The 23355-nt window shown below is 50.5% G+C and overlaps 1 protein-coding gene across 1 annotated transcript in view; it reads left to right on the top strand.

The window, feature by feature from the left end:
* Positions 1 to 4547: 4547 nt before the first annotated feature.
* Positions 4548 to 23355, top strand: part of LOC115548771 (neuropilin-1a) — a gene marked incomplete at its 5' end in the record, with an annotated part of 29219 nt that continues 10411 nt past the window's right edge. The window contains 8 exon segments of the mRNA XM_030363603.1: positions 4548 to 4729; positions 9739 to 9966; positions 12628 to 12798; positions 13936 to 14102; positions 18118 to 18273; positions 18415 to 18559; positions 19065 to 19240; positions 21105 to 21260. Of these exon segments, the coding sequence (XP_030219463.1) occupies positions 4548 to 4729; positions 9739 to 9966; positions 12628 to 12798; positions 13936 to 14102; positions 18118 to 18273; positions 18415 to 18559; positions 19065 to 19240; positions 21105 to 21260 (1381 nt within the window).

The raw sequence follows: 23355 nt of genomic DNA, 5'->3' as shown, positions 1-23355 counted from the left end.
GAAACACAGCGCAGCTAGCATGTTAATGAGCTAGCCCGTGAAACGCTAACAGACTGGAGACGTTTAGTGGAGGGTTTAATGACCGGAGCGCAGACGGTGACTTTGTTGAAACTTTTCCTTTATTGTCTAACTTGGTGTTAATTACTGGCGCTCACTTGCAAGTTGAAAAAGTAAAAGCTCCTTTTGAGTAAATAAAGGCAAACTTGTGGGGATGGCTAATTGTTACGAGGCCGTGCTTCTATTTATGGCTGGAATCAACTGGTTCAGGGCCAGCATGCAGAGAAACAGGGACTTTTACTTTGTCGAGCCATGAATTGTACACAGCTTAACTTGTTTTGTTGGGCAATGGGGGATTATACTGGCTTGGGCGGCCTCTTGTTAGAGCTGACTCTTATTGTGAAGGCGTTAACTCGCTACATGTTTTCGTAAGAACTCCCACTAACGACGTCTGATGGGAAAGTAAACATCTGCAATTTAGTTCCCACATAAATTTGGTAGCGGTTTTATGTTGCCCTTGAGCAAGGCGTCTGTGCGGACAGCTGGTTCACACGGAAGTGTTTGAACAAATGAAAGTTGTGAGACGACGCAGAAGGAGTGGAACGGTTTACCTAACGAGTGGGAAAGTCTGTTTCTGGGAATATCTGTTTCAGTTAATAGTCTGTCCCGTGGAACATACATCATCCAGAACATAGTCTGTCTCAAACAGACTATCTCCATTAGAAAGTCTGTCCCAAGAAACAAACGTACTCCAGAGCGTAGTCTGTCTCAAACAGAATCACTCCATTAAAAAGTCTGTCCGTACTGAACAGTGAGTAAATACACACTAACTTGATACATACTGTAGCTTATGTAACTTCTCTCTCTCTCTCTCCCCCCCTCTCTCTCTCCCCCCCTCTCTCTCCCCCACTCTACCTATCTCTCTCTCTCTCTCTCTCTCTCTCTCTCTCTCTCTCTCTCTCTTCTCTCTCTCTCTCTCTCTCTCTCTCTCTCTCTCTCTCTCTCTCTCTCTCTCTCTCTCTCTCTCTCTCTCTCTCTCTCTCTCTCTCGCTCTCTCTCTCTCTCTCTCGCCCCCATAACTTGTTTTACTGATCTTATGTGTAGTAGACTGGGGGATGGATTGTTATACAGATGAATAAAAACACCATCAGGAAGCAATAACTGTGCACACTAAGACTTTACAAGCAGACATTTAACACTCCCTCACACACCTGAGAGAGAGAGAGAGAGAGAGAGAGAGAGAGAGAGAGAGAGAGAGAGAGAGAGAGAGAGAGAGAGAGAGAGAGAGAGAGAGAGAGAGAGAGAGAGAGAGAGAGAGAGAGAGAGAGAGAGAGAGAGAGAGAGAGAGCGAGAGAGACAGAGGCTGAATCCGAATACTCATACTTGACTACTTATAGTATGCATTTTGTAGTACGCCAAAAATATAGCGCGTCCGAATGCTCAGTACGCATTGTGTAGTACGGAAGACGTTTCCGAATGCGTACTACCGCCAAAGTAAACCACAGAGTTCACTACGCTATCCCACAATGCAACCGGAGTCTGGTAACGAACGAAGAAGAGATGGCTGACCCGACACCACCAGAAAGACGTCGTAGAAAGCGGCGAAAAAAAGAGACATTAAAAAGAATAAAATAGTAAAGTAAGTAATTAAGTAAAAAGAGGCATTTTTAATTTAATAGCAACAATGACAAGACGGAAAAAACAGGTAACTTATCAAGGTAATTTTGCCGGCATCTGAGGGGAGATACGTCATCTCCAAACATCCGGTGGAGTTTCGGCGATGTTCGGAAGCGTTCGGAGGCGTTCTGCGCATAGCTGTAGACCGTACTACACCGTCAAGTGTAGTACCGTCAAGTAGTAGACACTGAACAGAAATAGTATGTACTAAGTATTCGGATTCAGCCAGAGATACAGTCAGAGAGTGAGAGAGAGAGACACATATACAGTGTGTCAGTCAGTCAGTCAATAAGAGAGCGATACAGTCAGTCAGAGAGTACAGTCGAAGAGTTAAGTGGCCTTCTGTATGGCTCTGCTTTCGATGCTGTGCTTCCCAGACTAATCCTATCCCTTCAGAATCAGGTTGGTTTTCCATCTATACTCATACTCCAGCCAGATGAATATGATGTTTATCATCACACTCCAATCAAACGATGCTTACGTGGTAAAAGCCTCGTTTTCCAATCCTAACAGGTTCATTACGGTTGGCAGTAGCGTGTGAGCCGGGGGGAAATCACCTGTCAGCCAGCGTCCAGGGCCCGCAGGGTTTCCTCCTCTCCTGCTCTATGTCTCATTCATCGTCAACAAGTCGTTTAGCCAGCCTGCCAGCTCAGCTCTATCTGCTGACTGATTACCTGTTTAATGCTTATCACGCTTCACGCTAGCCTTGGGTTTCGCTAGTCTGCAGTTGGTTTAGGCTGGCTCCGTCGGGGAGCGGGAGGGGTTCTAGATTAATGTTCAGCGCCTTCTGCTGAGCAGGCGTGGAGCGCTCAGTCACACGGGCGTCTGTACGGTCAGGGATAAGAGGGGGTAGGGTGTTCCCAGGGTTCTGGGTTCAAAACCCTGAGTGTCCGAGGTCTGGGCCGCCAGAAGACCTCCCAGCTAAACTTGCCCCCCTGACCCCGACCTGCCAAAGACATGACTCGCGACTCACTTGAGATGCAAGCTTTAACGAGAGAGGCGGTCCTGATTGCCTGGGTCGGAAACCCAATCATTCATGCTGAATAACACTACTATGAGAAGGTTCCAGAGAAAAGCCCTAAGTATTCCATTCTCTGTTCATGTAACTACGGCTAAACGTCCCTCACCCTGTCGTTCAGATTCACTGGGTGCTCTCAGCATCTTCGAGCCTGAGTGAAGCTTTAAAACCTGGAGTGACAGCAGCCAGCCTGAGCTATATCTTCTCCCGCTCTCTCCGATTGGTTCACATCGGTACTGCTGCTGTCGATGCAGATACACAAAGGACAGTACAGTGTGTGTGTGTGTGTGTGTGTGTGTGTGTGTGTGTGTGTGTGTGTGTGTGTGTGTGTGTGTGTGTGTGTGTGTGTGTGTGTGTGTGTGTGTGTGTGTGTGTGTGTCATGTTTTTTTTTAATATTTATTGAATTAGAGAGTGTGTGTGCGTACGTGCATGCGTTTGTGTGTGTGTGTGAGCCCCCAGTGACAGAGCTGAACTATATCTAAAGGAAAACACTAACGACCAAAGGTCCACAACCCCTCTGGCCCCCGGTCCTTCTGTGACGGACGAGTTAATATTGAACTGGTGTTCCAAAGTTCACCCTTATTCTAACATCCTCAGATAACTCCTAACATTAAACATTCAAGAGGCCCCCCCCCCTCACCTTTAGACTGCTGGGGGGTCGGTGTTTGTGTGTGTGTGTGTATGTGTTTGTATGTATGTACACATATGTGTGTATGTATGTGAGTTTGTGTGTGTGTGTGTGTGTGTGTGTGTGTGTGTGTGTGTGTGTGTGTGTGTGTGTGTTTGTCTGTATGTACACGTGTGTGTGTGTGTGTGAGAGAGAGGGGAAGGACGGGCCCCTGTGTAACCATACGGCCCCTGTCCTCCGCGGGGCCCTCCCCCTCCCCTCAGAGAGAGAGAGAGAGAGAGAGAGAGAGAGAGAGAGAGAGAGAGGGCCCTGGTTCACATATCATGGTGGAGTGTAATTTAATTATCTGAGGGAGGACAGGAGCCTCTATCATGTAGCTCTGTCACTGGGGGGCTCACACACACACACACACACATGCACGCACGCACACACACACACACTCTCTAATTCAATTACTAATAAACAAACCCATGACACACACACACACACACACACACACACACACACACACACACACACATTGTAATACAAACTACACACACAGTAATGAATACACAGTCAGATATTGGCACACACACACAGATAATACAGTGAGACTCTGATAACAGCAGCAGCGATGAGGTCACCTCCTGACCCACTACCCCCCCGGGCTCCTGGCCCCGCTGGCTCTGCTGCTATATCGGTTCTCCTCTCTCTCTCTCTCTCTATCTCTCTCTCTCTCTCTCTCTCTCTCTCTCTCTCTCTCTCTCTCTCTCTCTCGCTCTCTCTCTCTCTCTCTCTCTCTCTCTCTCTCTCTCTCTCTCTCTCTCTCTCTCTCCCTCCCTCCCTCTCTCTCTCTCTCTCTCTCTCTCTCTCTCTCTCTCTCTCTCTCTCTCTCTCTCTCTCTCTCTCTCTCTCTCTCTCTCTCTCTCTCTCTCCTCTCTTTCTCCCACCCAGCTCTGGAACACAGGATCTGTTTTGAGGTTTAAAGTTCACTGCATGAGTGTCAGACTGACTCTGGAGCAGGAGGAGGAGGAGGAGGAGGAGGAGGAGGAGGAGGTGGGGAGGTTTTGAGATGAACACACAGCATTGATCTTCCAGGTGATTAAATCATTCTTGCTTCTTTTCTCCTCTTCCTACCTCCAACCCATCTCCTCTCTACCTGCACCATCCCTCCATCTCCTCTCCTCTTTCTCCCACTGTCTTCTCTCCTCCTCCTCCTCCTCCTCCTCCTCCTCTTCCTCCAGGTATGACTACGTGGAGGTGTATAACGGGGGTGACGAGGCGTCGCCCATGTTGGGGAAGTTCTGCGGGAAGATCGCCCCCTCCCCCATCGTGTCCCTCGGCAACCAACTGCTCATCAAGTTCGTGTCGGACTACGAGACGCACGGGGCGGGCTTCTCCGTGCGCTACGAGGTCTTCAAGACAGGTCAGTCAGCACCGGGGGCGGGGCTTGAGAGGGGAGGGGGCGGAGCCTAGGAGAAGGCCAGCCAATAGAAGCTGGCGTGGCTGTAGCAGGCAGGTTTGGAGTCTGATATGAAACAGTGCTGGGATGGATTCTGCTGAGCAGGAATCCTACGTAATCCACCGTGCTGCATGGGTCTGTTGGTAGTACTGGGAGTAGGGAGCGGTGGATTGGTCACACTCAACGACCCAAACCCCCCCCCCGACCAACCAGTAGAGCAGATTCTCTGAATATTTATTTCTACTTGGAGAGATTTGAGGCTACTGTCCTAAGAACCAGGACCACCTCACAACCAGGACCACCTCTAGTCTACCAGGACCACCTCTGGTCTACCAGGACCACCTCTAGTCTACCAGGACCACCTCTAGTCTACCAGGACCACCTCACAACCAGGACCACCTCTAGTCTACCAGGACCACCTCTAGTCTACCAGGACCAACTCTGGTCTACCAGGACCATCTCTGGTCTACCAGGACCACCTCTGGTCTATCAGGACCACCTCACAACCAGGACCACCTCTAGTCTACCAGGACCATCTCTGGTCTACCAGGACCACCTCTGGTCTACCAGGACCACCTCTGGTCTACCAGGACCACCTCTGGTCTACCAGGACCACCTCTAGTCTACCAGGACCACCTCTAGTCTACCAGGACCACCTCTAGTCTACCAGGACCACCTCTGGTCTACCAGGACCACCTCTGGTCTACCAGGACCACCTCTAGTCTACCAGGACCACCTCTAGTCTACCAGGACCACCTCTAGTCTACCAGGACCACCTCTAGTCTACCAGGACCACCTCTAGTCTACCAGGACCACCTCTAGTCTACCAGGACCACCTCACAACCAGGACCACCTCACAACCAGGACCACCTCTAGTCTACCAGGACCACCTCTGGTCTACCAGGACCACCTCTAGTCTACCAGGACCACCTCTAGTCTACCAGGACCACCTCTGGTCAACCAGGACCACCTCACAACCAGGACCACCTCTGGTCAACCAGGACCACCTCTAGTCTACCAGGACCACCTCTGGTCAACCAGGACCACCTCTAGTCTGTCCTAGAAACCACTACTCCACGGGTGAGGTAGCGGCTCCCAGCGGGGGAGGGGGAGGGGAGAAGGAGGCAGGATGTGCTCAGGAGCAGTCTTCATAAACAACTTCCTGTCAGCAAAGGAGTCCAGCACTACTGTCCTACATTCCGATTGGCTCTCCCTCCTCCCTCCACCCGAGGCCAATTGAGAGAGCGAGGGAGGGGGGCCCTGGGGGGTACTTGGAAGCCTGCCAGCTGGGGGGAAGAGGGGAGAGAGGGGGGGAGGAGGGGGGAGAACATACGATAAGAAGAGAACATGTGTTCTACTCCATGGAACCCAAAGACTCATAATCATTGACAGAGCGGAACAGGAGAGTGTTCTCTCTCTCTCTCTCTCTCGCTCCCTCTCTCTCTCTCTCTCTCTCTCGCTCCCTCTCTCTCTCTCTCTCTCTCTCTCTCTCTCTCTTGCTCCCTCTCTGTCTCTCTCTCGTGCTCTGTCTCTGTCTGTCTGAGTGTCTCTCTGTCTGTCTTTCTGACATACTTTCTCACGAGTTTCTCTGCCTAGGTTTGTTTTTTTTTGTTACGACAAAGAGACACAATCACTCACTTACTGTGGCTGATAAGCACTTCCTGGGTACTTCCTGCCTCTGTCCTCGCGCCACTGGCTACTGTTTGGCAGCAGGAGTGTGTGTGTGTTGGGTCGGGTGGGTGGTGTGTGTGTGTGTGTGTGTGTGTGTGTGTGTGTGTGTGTGTGTGTGTGTGTGTGTGTGTGTGTGTGTGTGTGTGTGTGTGTGTGTGTGTGTGTGTGTGTGTGTGTGTGTGAGTGCCGTGGGTCGGCTTAGCTCAGGAGGTAGAGTGGTCTTGTAACCGAAAGGTTGGTAATTCGGTCCCCAGCTCCTCCTAGCTGAGTGTTGATGCTTCCCTGAGCAAGACACTTAACCCTAACTGCTCCTGACGAGCTGGCTGTCGCCTTACATGGTTGACTCTGCCGTCGGTGTGTCAATGTGTGTATTAACCGATGTAAGTCGTTTTGGATAAAAGCGTCTGCTATATGTCCGAATTGTAATTATATATCTTAAGCTTCCTTATTGGGCAGCTTCCTGTTTTCTGGCCAAATATCTCTCTCTCTCTCTCTCTCTCTCTCTCTCTCTCTCTCTCTCTCTCTCTCTCTCTCTCTCTCTCTCTCTCTCTTGTCTTCTCTCTCTTTGTCTTCTCTCTCTCTCTTTTTGTCTTCTCTCTATCTGTCTCTCTCTCTGTGTCTGCTCTCTCTCTCCCCCTCTCACTCTTCTCTTCCTCTTCTCTCACTCTCCCCTCTCTCTATCTCTCTCTCTGTCTGCTCTCTCTCACTCTCTCCTCTCCCACCTTCTCAGTCTGTGATCTGAGACCATGTGCTTCAGAGAGAGAGGGAGAGAAACACAATCCCAATTCAAACCACTTTCTAAAATAAAATAATTTCCCACAGTCACACCTAAACAAACCCACATAAACAAACCCCCACACACTCACACATACACAAACACACACACACACACACACACACACACACACACACGTACACAAGCAAACACACACATACACAAACACCAACACACATAAACACACACACACACACACACTCATACATAAACATACGCACAAACACAAACACACCTTATGGTGTCTCCATCCATCATGTAGTTTAATGATCCTGAGTTACAGCAAGCTGCCAGAGAACCAGGTGTGTGTGTGTGTGTGTGTGTGTGTGTGTGTGTGTGTGTGTGTGTGTGTGTGTGTGTGTGTGTGTGTGTGTGTGTGTGTGTGTGTGTGTGTGTGTGTCGGAGTATGTGTGCGTGCGCCGAGGGAGAGTATATATGTATTCATGCATTCCTCTTTTCTCTGGATGTGCGTGTGCGTGAGTGCATGCCTGTGTCTGTGTGTGCTTTATCCTGTTTGATGTTCAGAAGCATTCCTGCAAGACTCTGAGGTCACATCTGGCTTGGACCCTCCCACATACTCACACACACGCACACGCACACACACAAACACACATACACCTCTGGTGACCTTTGCCCCCGTCAGCGTCGCCTCACCCAGACCTTTCTAAACATCAACTGATTTGTGGCGGTCATGTGACCATGCTGAGGACACACTTTGGGGCGGGTCCTCCTGTAGCCCCACCCCTGTTTAACATTACCGACAACACTCATGTTATTCTGTATAGATAGTATAGAAGTACATGCTCTCTCCACAGCGTTGGTACGATTCCTGCTGGCCCAGTGGAGATGGAACCCCTAACCGTGGCAGTGTTAGTGCCTTGCTCCACCAGTTGAGGTAGACAGGAAATGAACCCCTAACCCTGCTAGTGTTAGTGCCTTGCTCCACCAGTTGAGGTTGACAGGAAATGAACCCCTAACCCTTGCAGTAGAATAACTAAAACACTAAACAGCAGAAAGTGGATCTTGTTCAGTAATTCCTCCCTAAACTCCGACACTATGCGGTGACTTCTGGTTTCAGCGGTTGGCAGAAGCGTCGGATTCTCTCCGACGTTTTAAATACCTTGGCAGTGTTTCTCCCGTTGTCATGGCTCCCTGCTATTTAGCATTTATATGGAAGCGTGTTGGTGTTGGGCTGCTGTCTGGGATCTGTTTCAATAGTACTCTATATTCTGGGGAGCAGAGTAGTCAAATACACTCCCGGCTCCGATCAGTTCATCGGCTTCATGCTCAAACCCTTACCTTAAGTTAGTCAAACGCTCGGCTGAATTTAACCACCGCTCAGCTGTTTCCTACACTACACACAACCGTCTCTAGTTCATAGCTAAACGTGACCTTGTCTTACCCTAATCTTAACTTAAACATCCCAAACTCCATACCTACATTTAACCTAAATTCAACCAATCAGAATGCCCCCTCAGCCTCGTTCTTAATATAATTTATATATTTATTATACCCAAGAGTAGTCATTCTTAATATAATAAACCTCATACGACCCCTATTCATGTGCAGTGCATCATTGGAAATATGATACACAAAGGCAATCATAGATATATGGTGTAATATAATTATATGTTTTGTGGGTCTGTGTGCGCGGGTGTGTGTGTGTGTGTGTGTGTGTGTGTGTGTGTGTGTGTGTGTGTGTGTGTGTGTGTGTGTGTGTGTGTGTGTGTGTAAGTGTAAGTGTGGTCATTCCCAGCATGTGATTGTGGGCCATTAGCTGTCTTTAACAGGCTCTATAAACCATCTGAGGTTCTGCTCTCACAGCCAATAAACACCCTCGGAGCCTGGCTAAGTCCCGCCCCCGTGGTGGAATCTAACCTATCACGGATCAGCGTGTGTGTTTGCATTAGTGTTGCATTATGGACTGTGTGATATATTTATCGTGCTGTCAAAGCGAGCGGTACGAAAAATACAACTTAAACCTGAAATAAATACACCAGCGGCCGCGTCAGTGGAATATGATCACGACTGGATACCATTAAGTTTGAAATATGGCTATGAAGGGATATTCATCATTATAATAGAAAGGTTTAGCTGGCCTCAATCCTTCAAACAGCGTCCTAGAATAGATCTGCACCAAATCGATGTTTGGACGAAAGACGTGAAATGTAGGGCATGAAGAAACAAACACACACGCAAACACACACACGCACATACAGTCACACACACAACCAGCATAAGAGCCCCAGAGACTAGCCCCTAACCTCCCCTCCTAGAGAGAGAGAGAGTTTTTTATAACTATTTATTTCTATCTATACTCTATATACATTTGTTTCATTTGATTAATTTATTATCAGTTATCGGTTGCGCTTTGGCAATGTGAACATGTTTCTTTAATTATGCCAATTAGTACTAATTGAGAGAGAATCAATCTTAGGTAACTATCTAACAGTGCCACTCTCTCCCCCTCTCTCCCACCCTCCCACCCTTTATCCCCCCCCCCCCCCCCCCCCCCCCCCCCTCCCAGGTCCGGAGTGCTCCCGTAACTTCACGGCCCCCTCGGGGATCATCACTACCCCGGGGTTCCCGGACAAGTACCCCAACAACCTGGAGTGCACCTTCATGATCCTGGCCCCCAAGATGTCTGAGATCGTAGTGGAGTTCCACAGCTTCGACATGGAGCCCGACACCACGCCCCCGCCGGGGGCCCAGTGCCGCTACGACTGGCTGGAGATCTGGGACGGCTACCCTGCAGGTGAGAAGGGGGAGGAGGGAGAGAGAGGGGGAGGGAGTCAGGGAGAGATAGTTAGAGGGAGGGAGAGAGAGAAGACAAACAGGGAGAAAGAAAGGGAGGAGAGAGATACAGGGAGAGAGAGAACTGCTACGAAATACAGCTGAGAGAGAGGGAGAGTAGAGGAGGTAGAGGGAGAGAGGGAGAGAGAGAGAGAGAAAGGGAGAGAAAGAGAGAGAGAGAGAGAGAGAGAGAGAGAGAGAGAGAGAGAGAGAGAGAAAGGGAGAGAAAGAGAGAGAGAGAGAGAGAGAGAGAGAGAGAGAGAGAGAGCTTATAACGAGAGAGAGAGGCAAAAAAATGAAGAAAGAAGAAAATGGGGAGAGATAATGGAGAGAGTGCATTGGGTAGGGGGGGGGGGGGAGCAGCTGGGAGGATGGAGAGAACAGAAGAGAGGAGGGAAGGCGGGGGACAGCAGGGAGAGCAGGAGTCGGCCGAGAGGAGTGAAGTGCAGATTTGAGATTTAATTTGATTTGATTTAATTTGATTCCGGGACGAAATGAGTGACATCTGTCATCTGGCATGTGGGTGACAACGCGCTCGGGGTGGTAAACAGCCCGCCTGAACACCTGGTGAACACCTGTACACCTGGAACCACCCTTCAACATGTTTACAGTACCGGGACATTGGACACAAGGACTTGTTGTTTATGTTGTTGTTGTTGTTGTTGATGTTGTGGTTGTTGTTGTGAACCAAGACCTTCGATTTAAGTTAAATGGCTATTTTTAAGTCTTCCTCTTGTCCGATCACATGGCAGAAAGACAGGTTAATGGCAACTGGATGACCATATTTGTTCATTTTTTAGAACACCAGGATCCCCCACAATGCTGTGCAACTGAGCGGGCACATCCCCGAAGGGCGCTCCTGTGTGCACTCGTGTGTGTGTGCGTGTGTGTGTGTGTGTGTGTGTGTGTGTGTGTGTGTGTGTGTGTGTGTGTGTGTGTGTGTGTGTGTGTGTGTGTGTGTGTGTGTGTGTGTGTGTGTGTGCTCCTGGGTGTGTGTATGTCTTTGTGCTCGTGTGTGTCTGTGCTTGTGGGTGTGTGTGTGTGTGTGTGTGTGTGTGTGTGTGTGTGTGTGTGTGTGTGCACGTGTGCTCATGTGTGTGTGTACTTAATTGACATGGTGTAGAGGGGCACCCAGTGACTGGCACATGACGACAGACCAGAGCAAATGATATCCGGCACACTTTAAAACGGAGCCAGCATTCAAGAGCTGCCAAGACTACACCCCAGTATGTTTGTGTGTGTGTGTGTGTGTGTGTGTATGTGTTTGTGTTGGTTTTTTGTGTGTGTGTGTGTGTGTGTGTGTGTTCCTGTATAAATGTCTGTATGTGTGTGTGTCTATATGAATGTCTTTATGGATGACTATGTGTGTGTCTGTATGAATGTGTAAGTGTGTGTGTGTGTGTGTGTGTGTGTGTGTGTGTGTGTGCGTGTGTGTGTGTGTGTGTATGTATGTGTGTGTGTGAGAGTGCGTGCGCTGTGTCTCATGTCCTGCCCTGTCCCTGTTGGTTTCGCAGTAGCGTGTGCATCTGCCAGATAACACAGCAGAGGAACGAGCAAGGCACAGCTGTAGGTTCATATCCCATCACGCAGGTTCACAGTGTTAACACAAGTTAACACCATGTTGGAACAAACACCCTCTAACGCTGGGGACGCAAACATCACAGAGCACAGCCAGGAGGGAGGGAGGGCGGGAGGGAGGGGGGAGGAGGGGGGAGTGGGAGAAGGGAGGAGGGAGAGAGAGATGAGGAGAGAGCGAGAGAGAGAGAGGGCGATACCTGTTTTGTTATCTTAATTGCATTTTTATTGTCTCTCACGCTTTATTATGCTATTGCTTTGGCAATATTGTGCAAATAACTTTCCTGGCAATAAAGCCTTTATCAAATGTGAATTCTAGAGAGAAAGAGAGTGAGAGACCATGTACCGACCCAGGTGTAGAGAAGCTAGCGGCCAGAGGCCGTCTAACCTTTATTCTGGTGCCCAGGTGGGACTTCACCTGGCAGGGTGATGGGGGGTGAAGGAGGGGTGATAGGGGGAGGCGATGGGGGCTGACAGGGAGGTGGCGTGTGGGGGGAGTGGAGGAGGCTGAGGCAGCTGTCATGTTCTCTGTGTTCTGTGACAGCAGCTCCAGCAGGACAAGACGAGGCAGAGCTCCAGACAGCATACACTCAGCGAGAAACATCCAGCATGACACCGCACTAACGCACCATGTATTCCTCCTCTCTCCTCATCCCTCTCTCCCCTCTTCCCCCACCTCTCTCCTCTCTCCTCTCCTGTACCATCCTCTCTCCTCTCCCTCCCTCGCTCCCTCTCCTCTCTTCTCCCTCCTTCCCTCTCCTCCTCCCTCTCTCCTTCTCCTCCTCCTCCTCCTCCCTCTCTCCTCTCCTGTTCTCTCCCTCCCTCGCTCCCTCTCCTCTCTTCTCCTCCTCCTCCTCCCTCTCTCCCTCTCCTCCTCCTCCTCCCTCTCTCCCTCTCCTCTTCCTCTTCCCTCTCTCCCTCTCCTCCTCCCTTTCTCCCTCTCCTCCTCCTCCCTCTCTCCCTCTCCTCTTCCTCTTCCCTCTCTCCCTCTCCTCCTCCCTCTCTCCCTCTCCTCCTCCTCCTCCCTCTCTCCCTCTCCTCCCTCCAGTGGGTCCCCACATCGGCCGCTACTGTGGCCAGTCGTCCCCCGGCCGGGTCATGTCCTACACGGGCATCCTGTCCCTCTCCATCACCACCGACAGCGCCATCTCCAAGGAGGGCTTCTCCGCCAACTACACCGTCCGCCAGCGGAGCCCCCCGCCTGGGCACGGAGAGGAAGGTAAAGAGCTCCAGCCTGGTGCCTGGGGACAGGTTAACCGTTAACCACTAAACCCTCCGGCCTTCAGGCTTCTGTATGTGTGTGTGGGGGGGGGGGGGGGGGTGTGTGCGTGAGATAAGACTTGTTATTGTGTGAGTGTGGGGTCAGTTGTGTCGTTTTTTTTGTGTGTGTGCTTGAGGACTGACAGGCTTTTGTTTGTTTGCATACGTGATGGCAGTCATGGGCTGTGTGTGTGTGTGTGTGTGTGTGTGTGTGTGTGTGTGTGTGTGTGTGTTCGTGTGTGTGTGTGTCTGTGTCTGTGTGTGTGTGTGTCTCATGACCCTGATGTGAACTCGGGTGGGGTACCAGAGGTCTTAACGGGCCCCTGCGGGGGAGAGGCTCCGGGGCCTCCCCCCTCCACCACACTCCCCCTCACACCCCCCCAGAGGTCTGGGACCAGACCCACCCCTGCACGCTGACAGACCTGCTAGACCTACCTGTGGGGGTGCAGGGTAGTCCAGTGGTCAGGGTGTTGGTCCCCCAGACCGAGGGCTCTGGGTCCATCCCCCAGGTCCACGGTCTACCTGTAGGCCTCCTTAGATGACCCCTGACCCCTACCTGGTCATAAAGCCATCTGCTAAATGACTTAAATAATGACCTAAATCCAAACAGACTTGTTTGCTCTTTCAAAGTCTCCCGTCGACTGAACTGGTCTGGAGTGACTTGAGGTCATCTTGGTGAAAGTGTTTTATCCAGACGCTGACGACCTGTAGATGCAGATGTTATTGAAGCTGATGACCTATAGATGCAGACGTGTTATTGATCCTGTGGTCTCCTATAGACCGGCTCTGTGTGTGTTGGTCAATAAACACAGCCTGAGTCCCGCCGTGTCGATAGTCTAAAGGTTTCTGAGGTTCAACATATCCAGAGTCGCTCTCCTGTGCCGTGTCGATAAAGATCTCCTTCAGGTTTTCTTCCAGGCACGTTCTGCTGTGTGCGTCGATAACGTTTTTTCAGGTTTTCTTCCAGCGCGTGTGCTCCTGTGTCTGTGTCGATAAAGTTTTTCTTCAGGCTTTCTTCCAGCGCGTGTGCTCCTGTGTCTGCGTCGGTAAAGTTTACAGGTTTTCTTTTTTAAAGTTGCCCTGTGGCCCCCTACAGACTTTGCGTGCATGGGGGCGCTGGGCATGGAGTCGGGAGAGGTGTCCCCGGACCAGATCACCGCCTCCTCCCAGTACAACGACAACTGGTCTCCAGAGCGGTCCCGCCTCAACTACCAGGAGAACGGCTGGACCCCCTCCGACGACAGCATCAAGGAGTGGATCCAGGTACCCCACCCCCCCCCACCCCTCCATCTTCAGCGTACGACCCAGTTTAGAGTTCAGCTGCCCCTATAGAGACGCTATTCTCTGCAACCCCCTGGTGATTGTGAACCCAGGGACCTCCAGGGTGATTATATGAAACAGGAACTCATACAGGAAGTCTCCCAAAGCGCTGGACCTCTCCTCTCCTTCCTGTGACCGGAGAAACAGGAAGTATACAGGAAGTGAGCTTTAGTGCTACCGCTAACGGCTCTCTCAGGACCAATCGAGTGGGGCTGAGGGACCGCTAGAAGACACCGGGCTGGACGGTGATGAATGGCTTATTTTATTTTATTTTTATTTTACCTTTAATTAACCTGGCAGACCATTGAGAAAAAGTTCTTATTTACAGTGATGGCCTGACAAAAAGCACAAGCTTCTTGGGCGAGAAGGGGAAAGGGGAAATGAGAAAGGATAGGTTAGAGAGGCAACAGCACAAAACACAGCTGTACAGACATACAACAAGGCAGCAACAGGTACCTGCAGGGTTAACATACAGCTACTCAGACATACAACAAGAGCAAGCGAAGAATAGGAATACATAAACAAGGCAGAATAGCAAGAATAAACGTACAGCAAAATAACAATTGTGAAAACATAAAAAACATAAAAGATGAAAAAAAACATAGACATAAATATAAAAAAAACAGGATTAATAACCAGGATTGATTACAATATCATGAAAATCACAAGAAAAAGGCCTGAGCCATTATCAGCGGATGATGACAGAATTTTTTTATAGTTATTGTATAGTATATCATTTAACAATAAATAGCTGTATATAACCCGGGACCTCTCGCACCCAAGACGAGAATCATACACCTAGCCTAGCCCAACGAGCTGGATGTGGCCCATGACTTCAGACAGATTTTCATTGCCTTATCTTAGTATAATCAGTTTATTATTCATGTCAAGAAAGATGTACATGTTTGTTGGATTGGTGCAACCTTTGAGGTTTCAGGGAGGAGGAGACACCAGACCTTCATATCTCCTCCTCTCTGAGATGGAGATATGAAGTCAGGAGAAATGTGTCTGCTTTAGAGGACGGCAGTGCATCAGAAGAGCCAGTGTGTTCCAGACGTTAGTGTTCAGACCGTGGCTCTGAAGGCACCGCCACATGGTGGACGCTAGGAGCTGCTAGTGGGGGGAGGAGGGGAGTGGGGGGAGGTTGGAGGGTGGTGATTGACATGTTATTGAGAGCTGTGAGGTAAGACGAGGAAGGGTTTCCTTCCCCCCAGAGTATTTATAGACGTCCCGTCTCCCAGAGAGACGTTTGTCTTAGGAGAGACTCTGACGCCATCAGGAAGAGCTTCTCACCACATCTGGAGATCACATCACCTTGAGGCTAGGATGGGAGTGGGGGGGGGGCTGTCTTTACTGAGGGGAGAGAGTTTGGTGTCCAAATTTGGGGCAGGGAACTTCAAACCAAGACCAAACCTTGTTGGACTGGTCAGAGCGTCTGAGGACTCTCACCGTAAATTCGTGGAGGTCAGCGTTCATCGGTCAAACACATCTCTGAGTTTGTGTTGATTATATTCAGATGTTGCTATGTTGTTGTGACCAGATATGCCCTGCTGTCATTGATTATGCTCCTCATGATTCTGAGAAACTCAATGGAAACGAGAGGACATGTGTTAGGATTCTGGTGTTGATCTAAACCAACTGGAGTTAGCTCTGAGCCGCACATCCAAGCCCAGCTCCCCCCGTAAGCGGGTGACTTTAACCCCGTAACCCGGCCAGCTTAACCCCAACCAGGTCTTTAAGTGGCCTGTGTTTATGGAGCTCATTCAGCACCTTCAACACCTTGTAAAGTCTCCGGGGCCACCGCTACCACCTCCCCCCCCCCCAGCCCGGTGTGGTTACCCCAGGGACGGTGTTCAGAGAGCAGGGAAACAAACCACAGAGTTCAACCTCCCATCGCCCTGGAGCTCAGATCATCCTGAAGGTTCTGGCTCAGGAGCACGGTGTCAACACTCTGTCTGCAGTGTTTAGACTCTACAGCGTCAACATTCTCCATCGCTCTCCTTCCAAGGGGAAAGAATCGCTTTGTTTCTCAACACTAGTAGAATATCTGGGGTGCTTTCCCCTTCTTTCCACCCTTGGAACCTTCCAACTAGATCCCAGCTTGCCACAGCTCTTGCCACTGTCTGTGAGGCGGAGGAAGGAACAAAAACAACAGCATCCTGTTATCGTCAGGAAGTGCTTTGTGGAGTCTCCTTTAGTCTCGCTTGTCGGAATGCCAGGATGTCCGTCGATCGCCCAAAACTTAAATCGATTACAGCCGCAGTCCATCGATCCAGACCGCGCCCAACCACGGTTCAGAACCGATTCTAAACGCGTTCTAACTTCTAAACACTCGTCTGCTCAGCTCTGAGCCACAAGAGCACATACGACTCCAACCACCAAAGCTGCGAAACATAAATAACGTCTAAACAACACATGCATCAATTAAGGCCAGCAGGCTGCGATTCACACAAGAGTCGACGCCGGCATCTCTTCTGGACCCAAAGTCATTAAACCCCGAAGGGAAAACCCCCAAAGTCCCGCTGGGAAGAAAACAAGAAGAGAGCGGAGCAGTGGGAAGGTCTCCTCCGCAGAACTCCATGAGGAGGAGCTATTTTAGACGCATTCAGCCTCCTCAGTGTGGAGCGACGCTGGGAACAAACACAAGCAGCGCTGGGAACAAACACAAACAACGCTGGGAACAAACACAAACAACGCTGGGAACAAACACAAACAACGCTGGAACAAACACAAACAACGCTGGGAACAAACACAAACAACGCTGGAACAAACACAAACAACGCTGGGAACAAACACAAACAACGCTGGAACAAACACAAATAACGCTGGGAACAAACACAAACAACGCTGGAACAAACACAAATAACGCTGGGAACAAACACAAACAACGCTGGAACAAACACAAATAACGCTCGCCTGGTCCTGGGAGAGGATACCTTATTTTAAGTCTAAGAGATAAGATAAGGCTTACTTTATGAATCCCAGACTGGAAGGTAAGGGGTCACGGCAGAAAGTAATTGGAGAGAAACAGGAACTAGAAAGAGATCAAAGAATAAGTATATAAAACTGTGTCAATTGAGTAGCGTATAGATATATCACATGGTTCTTGTGTGTTTTTACTCTTACCTCAATCTGAAACGTCCGTGTGTGGACGAGCAGAAGAGCGGTTCTGCTCTCCAACAGAGAGCAGACCCTCCGTCTCTGATGCGCGGTTCAGGCGGTCCCAGATCTTGTCAGCGCTCTGGCTCTCCAGCCTCCACAGGCTCTCTTTGTGCTGCTGGTGTCCGCGGCCGGGCGGTGCGCGGTGTCAGCAGGCTGGGCCGTGTGTGGGTCTGCCCTAATGCCACACAGCTGTGAAATCAAAGCCCCCGGTCCCACCGCAGCCGAGGAGAAACCAGACCTCCGTCAGCTCTGGAGGAACCCAGAGGGCCGACGGGTAAACATGAGTGCTGCCCCTGGAAGGGTTGGGTCTGAAAACACGCTGGGAACCAAATCCACAGAAGAAGAGGAGCTAGGCCTACGAAGAGCGACAGACACAAACACAGACAGACAGACACAAACACAGACAGACAGACAGACAGACAGACTGCCGCAGTGCAGAGTGGGACTCTGATCTGTTGATCCACATGGTTTCACCATGCGGTGGTTCTTCATTCAGCTGATGCAGTCGGTTTAGATGTGTTGGTTTAAAAGTCTCCCGGCTGCTAGAGCGGCTACCGGTTGGTGCTAGCAGGTTAGAGGTTAAATTCCTTCAGTTGCCCCACTTCTCTCTCTCTCCCTTTCTCCTGCTCTCTATCTCTCTCTCGGGCCGAAGTGAACTTCTCTCTCTCTTTCCGGTCTGAGTGTACCTCTCTCTCTCTCTCTCTGGTCTGAGTTAACCTCGCTCTCTCTGGTCGAACCTCTCTCTCTCTCTCTCTGTCAAGTCTGAGTTAACCTCTCTCTCTCTCTCTCGCCCCAGGTGGACCTTGGCTTCCTGCGCTACGTGTCGGCGGTGGGCACCCAGGGGGCGATCTCCAAGGAGACCAAGAAGCGCTACTACGTCCGCTCCTACAAGGTGGACCTGAGCTCCAACGGGGAGGACTGGCTCACCATCAAGGAGGACTCCAAGCAGAAGGTCTCTCTCTCTCTCTCTCTCTCTCTCTCTCTCTCTCTCTCTCTCTCTCTCTGTCTCTGTCTCTGTCTCTGTCTCTGTCTCTGTCTCTAGCTCTCTCTCTCTCCCTGTGTTCTAACCTCTCTCTCTCTCTCTCTCTCTCAGATCTTCCAGGGTAACCTGAACCCTACAGACGAGGTTCGCGCCTTCCTGCCCAAGCAGACGCTGGCGCGCTACGTCCGCATCCGCCCCATGTCCTGGGAGCAAGGCATCTGCATGCGCTTCGAGATCTACGGCTGCAAAACCTCAGGTAAGCCCCGCCCCCCTCACCTGTCAGTCAAAACCTCAGGTTGGACAAGCCCAGCCCCCTCACCTGTCAGTCAACCCCTCAGGTAGGACAGGCCCCACCCCTTTACCTGTCTGTCAAAACGTAATCCCGCCCCCAACTGTGATTCAATCCCTCAGGTAGAACAAGTCCCGCCCTAAAGTCAGTTAAAACCACAGGTAGAACAAGTCCCGCCCCAAACGGTCAATTAAAGCCTCAGGTAGAACATGTCCCGGCCCAAACAGTCAGTGAAAACCTCAGGTAAAACAAGCCCTGCCCCCTTAGCAGGTTTTTACCATCCTAACCACGCCCCTCTTGTCCTTACCACGCCCCTCTTCTCCTAACCACGTCCCTCTTGTCCTAGCCATACCCCTCTTGTCCTAACTACGCCCCTCTTGGCATAACCACAACCCTCTTGTCCTAGCCACACCCCTCTTGCCACAACCACTACCCCTTTGAGCCTGACCCCGCCCCTGTCTCCTCCACTCAGACTACCCATGCTCCGGGATGCTAGGCATGGTGTCGGGCCAGATCACCGATGCCCAGATCGTGGCCTCGTCCCACGCCGACCGCGGCTGGGTACCTGAGAACTCAAGGCTGCTGACCGGACGATCGGGCTGGACCCAGCTGCAGACCAAACAGCCCTTCAAGAATGAGTGGCTGCAGGTACGCACACATAAGGCTGTATTACAAGTAGGGCTACAGGTAGCACCCGTAGGCTACAGGTAGTACTCGTAGGGCTACAGGTTCCACTGGTAGGGCTACATGTACCACTCATAGGCTACAGGTAGCAAAAGTAGAGCTTTAGCACATGTAGGGCTACAGGTAGCACCCTTAAGGCCGATATATGCTCTGTTTTAGACGTAACGCGTAAGCACGTAAGATACATAACCCCCCCTTGCGCGGTAAAATATCCCCCCTTACGTGCTTAAGTGCGTCGGCCCAAATTCCTGACTATGCGACTAAAACACTACGGCCCTACGCAGCTCGCAAAGACTGTGATTGGCCAGCCAACCACATCCTTTCAGGAGTCTCACATTTCCGGTTTTACAGCATAATAGCGCCATTTTTAAAAGGCCGTGACAGAAGCGACTGAAGAATTTTGAAGAAGGAGAAGAAGAAAACACAAGAACGAATTATGATAATTATAAACAGTACCGCGGGAAGTAGGGATGCTGGGGGTGCTGCCGCACCCCCTGTCTGAGGCCCTGTCTTATCACAGAAAACGATTATTTCTAAAAACTCCGGCCAAAGTGGAGATTTCTGAAAACGCCAGTTATGTGTTGTGTCAACGGGGAGAAACGGGATTTTAGGTTCTGAAGCGTCACATTATGCACCAGGAAATGCTTAACGTCATGTGAGCGCCCGCTGTACCGTATTGGTCCGAATATAAACACAAACCCGACCTATGTTTGGAAAAAAGATTTGAAGAGCAGATCTTGTTTTTATAAATAAATAAATTGTATTCATTGAAATAATATACGAAAATTAAAAGGCATAGAATAAAACACTGCATTGCCACTAAACAGTAGTGCAAATAGGCCGTACTGATGTGTACACAAAAGACTATTCCTGACACTCCTCTGCCCTGCTGTGTTCGCTCTGGCTGTGGTCGCTCCGCACTGTTTCGGCCCGTGGCAAAGCGGGTCATCGTCGCTGCTGTCCAAGGCATTTTGAGACGCAGCATTTATTTAATGCTCATATGACCTAGTGCTGAAAAAAAGTTACATGAAAAAGTGTGAGGGGAGCGGTGGCGCGCTAAACTTGTTCTGTGAGCAGCTGAATGTGAACACAACGATCGATTTTCGACTGTGCGCGCATGCACTGGTGTAATTGAGCTGCGCTGCTATGTATCTTTTTTTTATCAATGTTGCGAGTTGCGAGTCTAGTCCAGGCTGAGTTTTTTTTTCCAGCACCCCCTGCTGAGAATACGTTTCCGAGGCTATGATTATAAATATAAACAAGCCAGCGATTTCCACTTCCACGCCCACAGATTCGTTCGTTGCTCCCCCTACTGTTCTGGCGGAGAATCCCCTTGCAACACGCGCAATCCTTAAGGAACCTTACGGGAACCGTAAATCAAAACTTGTCTAAAACAAGTCCCTTGTGTAAATTACGTGCTTACGTCTCTGCGTCTAAAACGACCCTAAATAGGCCTTTAGGCTGCAGGTAGCAGTCGTAGGGCTACAGGTAGCACTCGTAGGCAGCACACGCAGGGCTAGACTTAGCACACATAGGGCTACAGTAAGCACTCGTCGGGCTACAGGTAGCACTCGTAGGGCTAGAGGTAGCACTCGTAGGCTACAGGTACGCACTCGTAGGCTACAGGTAGCATACGTACAGGTAGCACTTGTAGGCTACAGGTATGCATACGTAGGGCTACAAGTAGCACTCGCAGGGCTACAGGTAGCACACGTAGGGCTATAGTAAAGATACAGGTACAAGTACGGCTACATGTAATGTTACTTCAGTTCATTCTGTCTTCTCCACCACCGACCGCATCTCATCCATGTCCCATGATGCCTTGCAGGTGGACCTGGGCCAGGACAAGCTGGTTAGCGGCGTTCTGATCCAGGGCGGGAAGCACCGCGACCGCAACGTGTTCATGAAGCGCTTCAAGGCGGGCTACAGCCAGGACGGCCAGCACTGGACCCTGGTCCGCGAGCACAACGGGACCCGGCCCAAGGTGGGTCCCCTAATAATAATAAATAATAATACATTTAATTTAGAGGCGCCTTTCAAGACACCCAAGGTCACCTTACAGAGCATATAGTCATCATACATTATTTAAAAAAAAATAATAATGTCCCTAGGGGGCGGGGACTATGGGGGGGTGGGGCCTGAGACACTGCGGGGGTGGGGCTTGATTCCCTGAGGGTGGGGCCCTCTAAAGGGGCGGGCCTGATAACATTGGGGGCGGGGGCTGATGCCCTGTGGGCGGGGCCTGAGGGCCTTGCGGGGGCGGACTGAGATAAGATAAGATAAAGACTACTATTATCTTGGGGAAATCAGAAGTTCTCAAGGAACATGGAAATGCGTCTGAGTGGCGCAGCAACTTCAGATGTGCTGATACTCAAAATCAGAGTTCAGCCGATCAAATTGTGGAGTTGGAATTATGTGTTTTTACTGTTACTCCATCGATTCTACTGGGCTCTCCGTCTCCTCTCCCTCCTCTCCATCACCCTCTCTCTCTTTCTGTCTCTCTCTCTCACTCTCTCCCTTACTCTCTCTCCATCCCCCTCTCTCCCTCCCTCCCTGCCCCTCTCTCCCTCTCTCCCTCTCGCTCCCTCCCTCCCTTTCCTGGATCAATGAGAAGTGCATTATGGGGGATCCAGCGGGTCGAAGCCTGTTAAAGTTGCCCCAGCCTTCAGGTCGTCTCTGGGTTCCAGCGGGCGGCGTCCATTAGAGGAGCCCGCCGCCGTCTGCGGCCACCGCACATAACTCAAACAAAATGGAGGCCGTTGAGTGTGCGTTGAGGCGTCGCCGCGGCGATGGGATACGGTGGAGCGCGGAGTCTTGCGTTACGGGTAATGAATGGAGGCCGGTGTCGGGGAACGTCTCCCACTGTAACCAGACCACACACTCAACTCGCCATCGATCGCCTACTCCAATTGGCTGCGGCTCGTCGGCCAATCACAAGTCCAGAATCCATTGTCTTTATTTATCGTTTATCTTTTAAAGCCAGCCTCTGATTACAGTTTGGGAAGGCGGGGGGGCGAAAGGGGGAGGGAGGGAATGAGGGAGGGAGAGTAGGAGATAGGGGAAGGGAGGGAGGGGGGAGAGGGGAGGGAGGGAGATTGGTGTTGGTTATGGGATGAGCAGCTGGCTGATCCCAGCTTTAAGTCGAACATTTATTGGTTTGATGAAAGCCATCTCCTCTCGGACATGTCAGGGGAAATTGGGTTAGTTTTAAAAGCGAGCTTCCTGCTCCTCCGTCTGCCCTGATGATGTCATCGCTGTCTGTCTGTCATTAGTTCAAGATGACAGACACACTGCAGATATAAGTCTAAAGACAACACTTAACCCTAGTCTCTCTCGCTCTCTCTCTCTCTCTCTCTCTCTCTCTCTCTCTCTCTCTCTCTCTCTCTCTCTCTCGCTCTCTCTCTCTCTCTCTCTGTCTCTCTCTCTCTCTCTCTCTCTCTCTCTCTCTCTCTCTCTCTCTCTCTCTCTCTCTCTCTCTGTCTCTGTCTCTCTCCCTCTCTCTGTCTCTCTCTCTCTCTCTCTCTGTCTCTCTCTGTCTCTCTCTGTCTCTCTCTCTATCTCTCTCTCTGTCTGTGGGGCCCTCCCTGTGTCTTTTAATATCTCTCCAAACCTCCAAAGGGCGAGAGATGAAGGCTGAGGTTTCTAGGGTTTGAGGCCCTGGCTCTACAGAAGGGTGTTTGTGTGCATGTGTGTATGTGTGTGTGTGTCTGTGTATGTGTGTCTGTGTGCATGTGTGTGTCATTCAAAAATGACTTCTTCTTTTGCTCTTGTGTTCTATTCCTCTTTATTGTCCTGCGTTGGCACTTTCCAGTGAGAAACATGGTGTTACTATAGGCAACATCTATCCCTCTATCTCTCTCTGTCTATCTGTCTTTCTGTCTATCGCTCTCTGTCTCGCTCACTGTCCCTCCCTGTCTCTCTCTCTCTCTCTCTCTCTCTCTCTCTCTCTCTCTCTCTCTCTCCCATCTCAGCGTAAACAGTATCAATACATTCTTGTGGAAGAACGCACACACATAAACGCACGCACACACAGACGTACACGTTGTGTGTGCCTGCAGGCGGTCATTAAGGAAGGCGTG

This window comes from Gadus morhua, chromosome 8 (genome assembly GCF_902167405.1).
Source record: "Gadus morhua chromosome 8, gadMor3.0, whole genome shotgun sequence".
Lineage (NCBI taxonomy): Eukaryota > Metazoa > Chordata > Actinopteri > Gadiformes > Gadidae > Gadus > Gadus morhua.
This window is presented reverse-complemented; position numbering and strand designations above follow the sequence as displayed.